Source organism: Argopecten irradians, chromosome 8 (assembly GCF_041381155.1).
Source record: "Argopecten irradians isolate NY chromosome 8, Ai_NY, whole genome shotgun sequence".
NCBI lineage: Eukaryota > Metazoa > Mollusca > Bivalvia > Pectinida > Pectinidae > Argopecten > Argopecten irradians.
Window position 1 is genome coordinate 16,975,208 of NC_091141.1, and position 12,640 is coordinate 16,987,847.

Here is a 12,640-nt window from a genome sequence, read left to right on the forward strand (position 1 = left end):
GTTTCTCAATATGAGTTTCATACCCATTGTCTAATGAAGATTGCCTTTATACGCAAGCCTCATCCACAGACGACACTCTGGTCACCGGAAGCAAGGACGTACATGAGAAGGATAAGTCACACTGGGGTTTGGGGAAGTCCAAGGCAGGCGCTTTTGTGTTTGTGCACTGACCGTGACGTTGGGCGACGACTGATTTTCCTTTGATATCCGCCGGCGCAGCCTTTGATGTAGCTTATAAATCCTTGCCGGAAGCAAGGACGAATAAATCCTTGTCAGAAGATACTTCTATGGAAAGTTATATAGAATATTGTCCAGAAGCCGTCAGCAGGATCTGTATTTGGCGTTCTTCATATACGTTTTCATTAATAAAATTCTCACAATAATACGGACGGATTTCCACTGCTTCACAATAGAGCAATCTGTGTCATATATCCGGCTGTCCCAGATCATAGCCGCGGGCGTTTACCTGTAGACTTTTGTCAAAAGATACGTTTGCAGTCAGTTTTAGTACATTGGTTTTTGATAGGAGATCAAACTTTAGAACGGTTATTGTAATACGCATTATCCAGATTATCGAGGCTGTAATATTTTGTAGAATTGTTTCGATTTCTTTTATTTCTGGTATGGACTATAATGAAAAAGGTGCATATATTTATTGGTGCATTTGTGTGTGTTTTAATGTGATTATCTTTACTTATTTAAATTATCTTGTTTAAATTGTTATACATTATCATGATAATAAGAAATCAAACATTTTAGTGATCAACAACAATATTTATCGTAAAGATATTTTTAATCATCCATCATGTCATGCTTAATATTCCAGGTTAAATAATTTCACTTCTTATTTGAACGACTATCAATCAATCACGGTAAGTATTTCCCGGCGCTAACGAGAGGTATGACCCCATTGTCTTGGTCACACGGCGATCTACCATGTACTGGGATTTGTTCACAGGTTGTAATTTTCACAATTTATATTTTCGTAAGTTACACAACTAACTACGGAAAATGGAGTATGCAGAGGGAGGCTGAAGTTGATTCCGAGTTCCGAGTTCCGAGTTCCGTTTAAGCTAAACGGAACTCGGAACCAGTTCCGAGTTCCGTTTAAGTAAAACGGAACTCGGAACCAGTTCCGAGTTCCGTTTAAGAGTTTTGTTTTTTAAAATGACATTTAAAAAAATCAGTTTATGTAATTTGAACATATTACAAATGTTCTCTCTTGTGTTTTGTCATATTTTTTTCCTATTTTTTTGCAATTCCAAAGAACATCTATTTCCGTTTATGTAAAATGGAACTCGGAACCAGTTCCGAGTTCCGTTTAAGGAAATTTTCTATCATTTTAGATAAAATCATTCTATATGGCTAAGACATATGAGAAATGTTGCCTGTTGGCTTTTTTAATGGATTAATATTGGTAAATCCACTTTAATTTAGTTTTCGGTCAACTCAACTCCCATTTCCGAGTTCCGTTTTAAAACGGAACTCGGAACCAGTTCCGAGTTCCGTTTAAGGAAATTTTCTATCATTTTAGATAAAATCATTCTATATGCCTAAGACATATTAGAAATGTTGCCTATTGGCTTTTTTAATGGATTAATATTGATCAATCCACTTTAATTTAGTTTTCGATCAACTCCCATTTCCGAGTTCCGTTTAAGTAAAACGGAACTCGGAACTCGGAACCAACTTCAGCCTCCATACTATTACTTTTTTTATCAGTGTGATAACCTTTTTATCGGCTTCCACATCCACATAGGCGAGACATTGTGAATTAACTACTGAAGAGTTGATATAGGTGTGCCCGGGGATAGTATCCACTCTTTCCCGGGACAAGTGTCCAGAAGACAATGGTGGTGGTAGTCAAGTTCAGCAACGCTCCTCAGGAAACTTAAGCGACATACCGACTGAAGGTAAAAATATCATGCACGATTATATATGTTTTGTACATTCTATGACAAAGTCAATATTTTAAAATGCTGACAATAGATATTATCATCATTGATATTCCAGGGGTTACAATAAATACTACGTAATATCCACCCCTGGACTATGTTATAGCAAAACTTAAGGCAATGTGTGTGACAATGGATGATCAGGTAGTCAGTCACGGATGAAAATATTAAGCCGATTGGCTGGTTTCAGCCATTTTGACTCAGAAAATAGCTACCTGGAAATTCCATATAGTTTTCACAAAAAAAGTAAATTTTAGCCTTTTTTAAGATTTTCCATTTTCGTTTCTTTTAAATCTGGTCCTTTGATGTACATAGAAATATAGTGATTCACTTAGTTCGGTAAACCTGTCTAAATCATTATGATTTTTGCCTTATATACAGACTATATATTAGGGGGAGCTTAATAATAAAGGAAAGTTTAGCGGACCATGATGCTCTGTGTTGCTTTGAAGTTCTACGTGGTTCTTGTTAGTTTCTGAGAGTTTAAGAGAGTTTCTGCTGTTCTGTAATTAGACAGTTAATTCCCCTGAACTACCTTCATTTATGCTATATAATGGTCCAGGATGGATATAAAGACAGTGATAGTAAACCATAGGATATCAAGGATGACATATTATGTCCTATTTATATATTCGCAGTTACATATTTTGTATTTTGACTTTCAGTATGAGGGTACTAGACCACAGTTATATATCGTGTTGTATTTTGACTTTCAGTATGGGGGTACTAACCACGGTTATATATCTTGTTGTAATTTGAATTTCAGTATGGGGGTACTAGACCACAGTTATATATCTATATCTTGTTGTATTTTGACTTTCAGTATGGGGATAATAGACCACAATTATATATATTGTTGTATTTTGACTTTCAGTATGAGGGTACTAGACCACAGTTATATACCTTGTTGTATTTTGACTTTCAGCATGGGGGGTATTAGACCACAGTTATATATAGTGTTGTATTTTGACTTTCAGTATGGGGGTACTAGACCACGGTTATATATCTTGTTGTATTTTGACTTTCAGTATGGGGGTACTAGACCACAGTTATATATCTTGTTGTATTTTGACTTTCAGTATGGGGATAATAGACCACAGTTATGTATATTGTTTTATTACATAATTTGTTTACACCAATCTATATATGCAGAAATATAATATTTTCAACTATTACACCGACCGTTCAATAAAACCTTGTTATATTGCACGGTTCGAAGTTATATTGCACGCTTCCATGGAAACGTTATATTGCACGGTTCGAGATGTTATATTGCACGGCTTTAGGAACACCTCGCTGTTGTTGTCTAGCTTTGTAGAAAACTTCCGAGAAATTGCGAGTAACAGTGAGTTACGTTATTATGACGTCACAAAGGTTCACGCTCAATTTCGCGCTGGATTTATAGATCTCGAATCAAGCACGTCATGTAGACGTTTACTGTACCGAGTAAAGGACGGACACGATGAATGAATTACATCAAATGGCTGTAAGCAGGTCTAATAATGTGAAAACAGACAATAAGACATCCAAACCTGAGTTACAACGTGACGTACGTGGGCTATACGTTAATCTTCAATAGGATATTAAGTTTTTTTTCCATACGGTACGGTGTTGATGATTTTGTGATTGTCGTATTCGTTTTATAAAAAAACATTCAACTGAAAAACTGGTGATTATGTAATAAAACAAATATTCCATGGTCACTGTGCTCTAGTTCATAATATTTACCCCTCGGTGATGGTAATCAACAAATGTTATATTGCACTCACGAGGCCTCACCTCGGGTTAAATATTATGAACTAGAGCACAGTAACCCATGAAATATTTGTATAGTATTTTGACTTTCAGTATGGGGATAATAGACCACAGTTATATATCTTGTTGTTTTTTGACTTTCAGTATGGGGGTTACTAGACCACAGTTATATATCTTGTTGTATTTTGACTTTCAGTATGGGGGTACTAGACCACAGTTATATATCGTGTTGTATTTTGACTTTCAGTATGGGGATAATAGACCACAGTTATATATCTTGTTGTTTTTTGACTTTTAGTATGGGGGTTACTAGACCACGTTATATATCTTGTTGTTTTATGACTTTCAGTATGGGTACTAGACCACAGTTATATATCGTGTTGTATTTTGACTTTCAGTATGGGGGTACTAGACCACAGTTATATATGTGTTGTATTTTGACTTTTAGTATGGGGGTACTAGACACAGTTTATATGTTGTTTTGACTTTAGTATGGGGTACTAGACCACAGTTATATATCGTGTTGTATTTTGACTTTCAGTATGGGGGTACTAGACCACAGTTATATATCGTGTTGTATTTTGACTTTCAGTATGGGGGTACTAGACCACAGTTATATATCGTGTTGTATTTTGACTTTCAGTAGGGGGGTACTAGACCACAGTTATATATCGTGTTGTATTTTGACTTTCAGTAGGGGGGTACTAGACCACAGTTTATATATTGTTGTGTTTTGACTTTCAGTATGGGGGGTATTAGACCACAGTTATATATCGTGTTGTATTTTGACTTTCAGTATGGGGGTACTAGACCGCAGTTATATATCGTGTTGTATTTTGACTTTCAGTATGGGGTACTAGACCACAGTTATATATCGTGTTGTATTTTGACTTTCAGTACGGGGGGTATTAGACCACAGTTATATATCGTGTTGTATTTTTGACTTTCAGTATGGGGGTACTAGACCACAGTTATATATCGTGTTGTATTTTGACTTTCAGTACGGGGGGTATTAGACCACAGTTATATATCGTGTTGTATTTTGACTTTCAGTACGGGGGGTATTAGACCACAGTTATATATCGTGTTGTATTTTGACTTTCAGTATGGGGGTACTAGACCACAGTTATATATCTTGTTGTATTTTGACTTTCAGTATGGGGGTACTAGACCACAGTTATATATCTTGTTGTATTTTGACTTTCAGTATGGGGGTACTAGACCACAGTTATATATCTTGTTGTATTTTGACTTTCAGTATGGGGGTACTAGACCACAGTTATATATCTTGTTGTATTTTGACTTTCAGTATGGGGGTACTAGACCACAGTTATATATCTTGTTGTATTTTGACTTTCAGTATGGGGGTACTAGACCACAGTTATATACCTTGTTGTATTTTGACTTTCAGTACGGGGGTTACTAGACCACAGTTATATACCTTGTTGTATTTTGACTTTCAGTACAGGGTACTAGACCACAGTTATATATCGTGTTGTAATTTGACTTTCAGTATGGGGGTACTAGACCACAGTTATATATCTTGTTGTATTTTGACTTTCAGTATGGGGGTTACTAGACCACAGTTTATATATCTTGTTGTATTTTGACTTTCAGTATGAGGGGGTACTAGACCACAGTTATATATCTTGTTGTATTTTGACTTTCAGTATGGGGAACTAGACCACAGTTATATATCTTGTTGTATTTTGACTTTCAGTATGGGGAACTAGACCACAGTTATATATCTTGTTGTATTTTGACTTTCAGTATGGGGGGTACTAGACCACAGTTATATATCTTGTTGTATTTTGACTTTCAGTATGGGGGTACTAGACCACAGTTATATATCTTGTTGTATTTTGACTTTCAGTATGGGGGTACTAGACCACAGTTATATATCTTGTTGTATTTTGACTTTCAGTATGGGGGTACTAGACCACAGTTATATATCTTGTTGTATTTTGACTTTCAGTATGGGGTACTAGACCACAGTTATATATCTTGTTGTATTTTGACTTTCAGTATGGGGTACTAGACCACAGTTATATATCTTGTTGTATTTTGACTTTCAGTATGGGGGTACTAGACCACAGTTATATATCTTGTTGTATTTTGACTTTCAGTATGGGGGTACTAGACCACAGTTATATATCTTGTTGTATTTTGACTTTCAGTATGGGGGTACTAGACCACAGTTATATATCTTGTTGTATTTTGACTTTCAGTATGGGGGTACTAGACCACAGTTATATATCTTGTTGTATTTTGACTTTCAGTATGGGGTACTAGACCACAGTTATATATCTTGTTGTATTTGACTTTCAGTATGGGGGTACTAGACCACAGTTATATATCTTGTTGTATTTTGACTTTCAGTATGGGGGTACTAGACCACAGTTATATATCGTGTTGTATTTTGACTTTCAGTATGGGGGGTACTAGACCACAGTTATATATCGTGTTGTAATTTGACTTTCAGTATGGGGATACTAGACCACATTTATATATCTTGTTGTATTTTGACTTTCAGTATGGGGATAATAGACCACAGTTATATATCTTGTTGTGTTTTGACTTTCAATATGAGGGTACTAGACCACAGTTATATACCTTGTTGTATTTTGACTTTCAGTATGGGGGGTATTAGACCACAGTTATATATCGTGTTGTATTTTGATTTTCAGTATGGGGATAATAGACCACAGTTATATATCTTGTTGTATTTTGACTTTCAGTATGGGGGTACTAGACCACAGTTATATATCTTGTTGTATTTTGACTTTCAATATAGGGATAATAGACCACAGGTACATGTATATACCTTGTTGTTTTATGAATTTCAGTATGGGGGTACTAGACCACAGTTATATATCGTGTTGTATTTTGACTTTCAGTATGGGGATAATAGACCACAGGTACATGTATATACCTTGTTGTTTTATGAATTTCAGTACGGGGGTTACTAGACCACGGTTATATATCTTGTTGTATTTTGACTTTCAATATAGGGATAATAGACCACAGGTACATGTATATACCTTGTTGTTTTATGAATTTCAGTATGGGGGTACTAGACCACAGTTATATATCTTGTTGTATATTTTGACTTTCAATATAGGGATAATAGACCACAGCTACATGTATATACCTTGTTGTTTTATGAATTTCAGTACGGGGGTTACTAGACCACGGTTATATATCTTGTTGTATTTTGACTTTCAGTATGGGGGTACTAGACCACAGTTATATATCTTGTTGTATTTTGACTTTCAGTATGGGGGTACTAGACTACAGTTGTATATCATGTTGTATTTTGACTTTCAGTATGGGGATACTAGACCACATTTATATATCTTGTTGTTTTATGACTTTCAGTATGAGGGTATTCGACTATGGCTACCATTGTCATCAGTATGGTTGGCCTGCTGGGAGTGACTTTCGTGCCGATTATGAAGCATTCCTTGTGGCTCTAGCTGTGGGCGCTCTATCAGGGGATGCCATGTTACATCTGCTACCCCACGTAAGTAATTCAGATAATATGTATGGATGTTCCAAGGACACAGTGGTTTGGCATTCACCTTTCACAAAGATAGCTGGAGCCAGATGCATTTTAAACGAGTATGGGGTCAGCTTCCCAACCACACATCACAATATGTCCCACGATTAGAACATTTGCCTTTTTTTTGTCCGGACACACTGGTCGAAAGGCCTTCTGACCCCGTAAGAGCCCAGACTCACAAATTATACAAAACTATTTACCATAAACGTACTGATGCTTTAGACCAAAATCCTTCATTCCTAAAGAAGCAGAACGTTTATGAATTAAATGCAGTGTAAATGAATTAAAAATACAAAAGATGTTCTAGTTCAGGCCAAACTTCAAACATCCCCTCCACCGCAACTAAATGAAACGAAATCCGGGAATGGCGCGGAAATATGTATAGGGGAACTGTAGCTAAATTATTAAACCCTCCTTCTGTTTTTAGAACGAATGGATTGGATTCATTTGCAGTGGTTTTGTAACAACCATGTGTTTCAACCCCCATTGGCAAAAAAGGCAGTTTGAGAAATGAATCAAATTCAAGTCCTTCTTTTGTAGGAATGAATAGACTGAAGCATCATGTAACGTATACGATATGTACATGATGGTATTTTATGTAAGCGTTGGTGGGTTGTCATGACCATCATTATGGTAGCAACAGTGAGGAAGATGACGAGCATCATACGGCAGTCCTGAAGGGCCTATGTGGAATGGCGGCCATTTTTGTTTTCTTCACCATGGAGAGACTGTTATCTATTATTACCAACCTCAAGCACAATCGAAAGAAGGTAAGAACAGTTAGTATACATTTCATTGGCAAAATAATTTACACTGTCAAATATGAAGGTTGTAAGATTGGGAATAATACACGAACCTATCGTTATATTCTATTGTTTTGTATATTGCATGAAAAAGTGCTTGAAAGGACTATGTATGGTTTAGACCCTTTTCAAATCCATAAATCTTTAAGCTAAGTTAAGAAAAATAGTTAAAGTTGTAGCATTTAAGTATTAAGTGTACATCACTAATTCAATAATAATGGACGATTTTTGTTTTCATCCCAGCTCTTAAGCGAATTGGAATTTGTAATATTTTTCCGTGTGAATCAATAAAACGCAATCTTGAAAAAACTTTAATATGGGCTTAGAATAGGTAAGCACCTGATATACATCTTTAGGGGAAATATAAAGTTTGTTCAATGATTCGTTTTATTTTTTTTTCTAGATGAAACACTTAGCTGATATTGACAATATATTCAAATTTGAATACTCTATCCATGTTTAGGATGGTTACCATAGCAACTACAGCTGTAATGATTCACAACTATCATATTAATTGTGTCTGAAAAGTGGTTAATGCTTGAAAATCAATGATTTAATAATTAATGCCTGCCATTGATCTAGACTGTAAAGAACAAGTCATAGGCATCCATCCAGGACAGAAAGGTAATTTCCATTCTTCACCTCTTAAACTGAATAATAGAATCAGCCAGTAATTATGAAAGAAGAGTAAAAATGATTTTTCAGGAGTGACAGAATATAAAAAACTGATAATTTTTTCTAACTTGTCTGGTGAGTACTTAAAGGCCCACTACCTTTCCGGAGCAAAATTTAAAGGTTTCTTAAAAACATAAATAACAAAAGAAAATATATATCGATGGTTTAAGATGAGGTTACAACACCAAACATATGCAAGATTTCCTGTCTAATGTACGATAACAGTGGAGATTCATTTCGCTGTTTTGCCGTCTGGCGCAGTGATAGTCAACTACCGCGCGGCATTTAGGACGACGGCGGGAAACATAAAACGACCCGCGTTATGAAAATTAACATTTTATTTATTCTAATTAAACAGTTCTGAAGGTGATGATAAGTGTGCTAGTCAACGTGTAGTTAATAACTTCTGCGACTCTACAAAATTATTGATCTCGTTTTACATTCCTATTTTAAAAATTAAAAGCCGTTTCGGAAAGGTGGTGGCCCTTTGAGATTTTCAGAATTTGTTCCCTTTCTTTATGTGAAAAAAGGTTGTTGAAAACTAAAATTTGCAATAATTTCTCAAATATTCGAACATTACAATATATTATATCTTGATTTTTAGTACTCATCGTTGTTAAATGCTTAACATTGCAATTTTTTCTCAAACAATCGTACAGTACAATATCATTTAGTTTTATAGCACTCAAAAATTTCTTTGAGTCGTCTCTGGAGAGATGTTCACTTGAACACAAAACTTACAACACCAATGACTTTGTTGACGAGATGAACTCCAGTGATGCCCTGTGTCGATCCCCGCACGGCCACGCCCATGTACTACCAACTACAGTTGCCTCCCTTGCATGGATGGTTCTTCTTGGCGATGGAGTACACAATTTATGCGATAGACTTGCGACCGGAGCTGCCTTTACTAGTTCAGTTACTGGGGGGGAGGGGGGGGGGGGTTTAGTACATCCGTGGCCATCTTTTGTCATGAGCTACCACATGAAATTGGTATGTTTTATATGTTTTATAGTTCTTGTTTGACTACATCTCGCGATGCTTATCTTTCCTACGACTAGATTCCGTATATTTCAAATTGTTCTCTGTCATATTTTTACAACAAATAGTTGTTCTCATTGTTTGTATCTTCAATTGACAAACATTTTAAATCAGTAAGAAAATTACATTTTTTTAACTGACATATTAAAATATTATAAATACTTACTAGATAAATACATGTAGATCAAATATTACTGATAACAGTTTAAAACGCTGGTAGAATAGTTTCATCGATTTACTTTGATAATGCTTGTTATGAAAAAAACAAAGCAAAATCTGTACATACCTTTCGTTTAACACTGTGTCCTTCAGTGTGTTCCATGTTTTACTAAAATAGAGTATAGATGTAAGAACGGGTTAAAACTGGCATTTGCATATGAACGCGCGAAACAATACCGATCTTATTGACATAAATTTACGGGAACATGGTGATTTCGTTTTGCCATAAAGGCGTAATCTTCTAAGAGCTTTGTGACTACAAGAGCTATTGGAAAGATGTGTTTTGAGACCGATCCATACATTGAAAACGCAATAACATAATTGATCGAAAATGGACTACTATAGATTAGGATGTTTAATTAGTTTTATACTTACGGTTGGTGTATTTTGTTACCAGGTTATTTCGCTGTACTGTTGAAAGCAGGAATGACGGTAAAACCGGCACTCATATATAGTACTGTGTCTACGGTGCTGGCATTTATCGGCATGGTGATTGGCGTTCTCATTGGAAACATTGGGGACTCTATCACGTGGGTGTATATTTCTGTGGATGGAATGTTCCTCTACATAGCACTGATAGACATGGTAAAATTGGCTCTACAAATACACTTAACGATATGTTTTAATTAGATAGTAAATATTCCTTAAATAGTTATTCTCATATTTCTGGAAACACAAAGTCAAATTCTTCGGTCATGTAAGCTCCCCTTGTATCTTTATGATGGCTTTTGAATAGAATTTTAATGAGATTTGTGGAAATTTAAAATTTGGTGAACTTGATATGAATTCATGAATTGTAAGTAAAATAGTATTCATAGAAGCTAAAAACAAATCTCAAACATTTAAATTACTTCAATGAATCACAACAATAACTGTTTGTTTTCTTTACTAGCTGCCAGAGCTCACCACCGTGAACACAAAGCAAGGAGGAACTCCACTCTTCCACCTCGTCCTGCAGGTCATGGGAATGATCCTAGGGGTCTCCATTTTGCTTCTCATTGCTTTGTATGAAAAGAACCTGATGAACATCCTGGAACCAGTATAACAATGTTTCACACGAGGATTATGACGGAATGCAAGACATCCTGAATCCAGCACGAGAAATTATCAACTGCATGGCTGTAAAACATGTATTTATGAAATAATCTCTTTTTAGTTTGCCCCTAAACGAGATAGAGGCTTATGGAAATAGTTCCTTTTTTGGCGTTAATATTGGTTAGGATTTTGATACAAGTGTTGAAATATTGATTTCTTTAACATCCAATTATTTATTTTTTGTTATGTGGATTTCCTAAAATCGTCTGACACAGTTTTACCTTTTTATACCTACAATGTAGATTTACTGCCTTAAACTCAAAATATATTGTGAAACCTCTACAAAATGATATGTGATGGAATCATAAATATATACATATTTTTACAAACCTTTATACCAATACTTGAGCTATTTTATACGGGTGATTTCTATGCATCATATACCATTTTTGACAATGACGAAATAACATCATAACTGTTTTATATAGGTGCTTTCCATGCATAATAAACCATTTTTGACAATGATAAAATGACATAAAAACTATTCAATACATGTGATTTTTTTCTTTAAATGTTTAGATGAATTTACTTCTTTTTTATAAAAACAAATTGTTGACAGTATTTTTGTATACACTTATATATAAAGTGTCCATACATTTTTTATATTATATGAAGTTGTTTTATTAACTTCGATATTTATATAGAGCACATTTCATAATTCTTTGTCATTAAATGTGTTTACAGATACATTGCACAATGAAATAATGAAAGTGTCACAGATAATTTAAAATTAAAACGACATACATGTATTTATCAATTGTAAAATGTTCCGTCTTTGCACATTACATATTTACCTCCCTTGCGGGTAGGTATCCATCGTGACGTCATTATTGTGTGACCGACATTCACGTCTCTTTGTCTACCCTCAAGGACAGATAACCCTGAAATATGCAAATACGGAATACCAACTAGTATTTGTTTTAGATTAGAAAGAAATATTCCAAGTTGGCATTAAATGATAAAAAATATTATCTATCAATTCCTTGTATTTTCTGTGGACTACTTAAAATGATCCACCGCTGACGAATGGTTTTTTTTCTCTATCAAAAACAGCAGCAGACAAATTGATATTTTCTTCAGTTACAAAAATTTCTTTCTTTACACCATTACCATCGTTGAAAAGTTCGAACTTTATATTTTATTCCAAGATGAAAATATTAAAAATAATTAATTGAGTCCCGAAAAAGAAATCCACGGCACTGTGCCCTTTATGGAATGAAATACTGATAGCGCATGTATCAAAAGGAAAATAAATAATTTTGTATGTATTTTTGTGTATTAAATAGACACATATATACACGATTAAACATCAAATATTGTTCAATTAATGGGTATCGTTTATGCTCTGTCGGCGGTGCTCAAATGTCATATTTACCTTTCATACAAATCATGATTTTGTTTTCTCGACGAGGTGGGACTTATGGAATCACTTTGACGTCGGCGTTGGAAATCCCAGATTAAAGTTTTGGTGTAAGTGTTCAAAAACTATTATCTGACATTGATATCTTCATTAATTAATTTAAGATTATAAGTGT

General features: G+C 34.9%; 1 protein-coding gene across 2 annotated transcripts; it reads left to right on the top strand.

Moving 5' to 3' along the window:
* Positions 1-1,597: 1,597 nt before the first annotated feature.
* LOC138329522 (zinc transporter foi-like) lies at positions 1,598-12,073 on the top strand. 2 transcript variants are annotated; one of them, XM_069276564.1, is made up of 5 exons: positions 1,598-1,913; positions 7,089-7,233; positions 7,700-8,699; positions 10,408-10,595; positions 10,903-12,073. In XM_069276564.1, exons 3-5 carry the CDS (start codon positions 8,639-8,641, stop codon positions 11,053-11,055), a joined length of 402 nt encoding a protein of 133 aa, XP_069132665.1. In that variant the 5' UTR covers positions 1,598-1,913; positions 7,089-7,233; positions 7,700-8,638; the 3' UTR covers positions 11,056-12,073. The 2 variants fall into 2 exon arrangements, with proteins under 2 accessions (XP_069132665.1, XP_069132664.1); XM_069276563.1 differs by having other exon boundaries at positions 7,813-8,699.
* Positions 12,074-12,640: the final 567 nt, after the last annotated feature.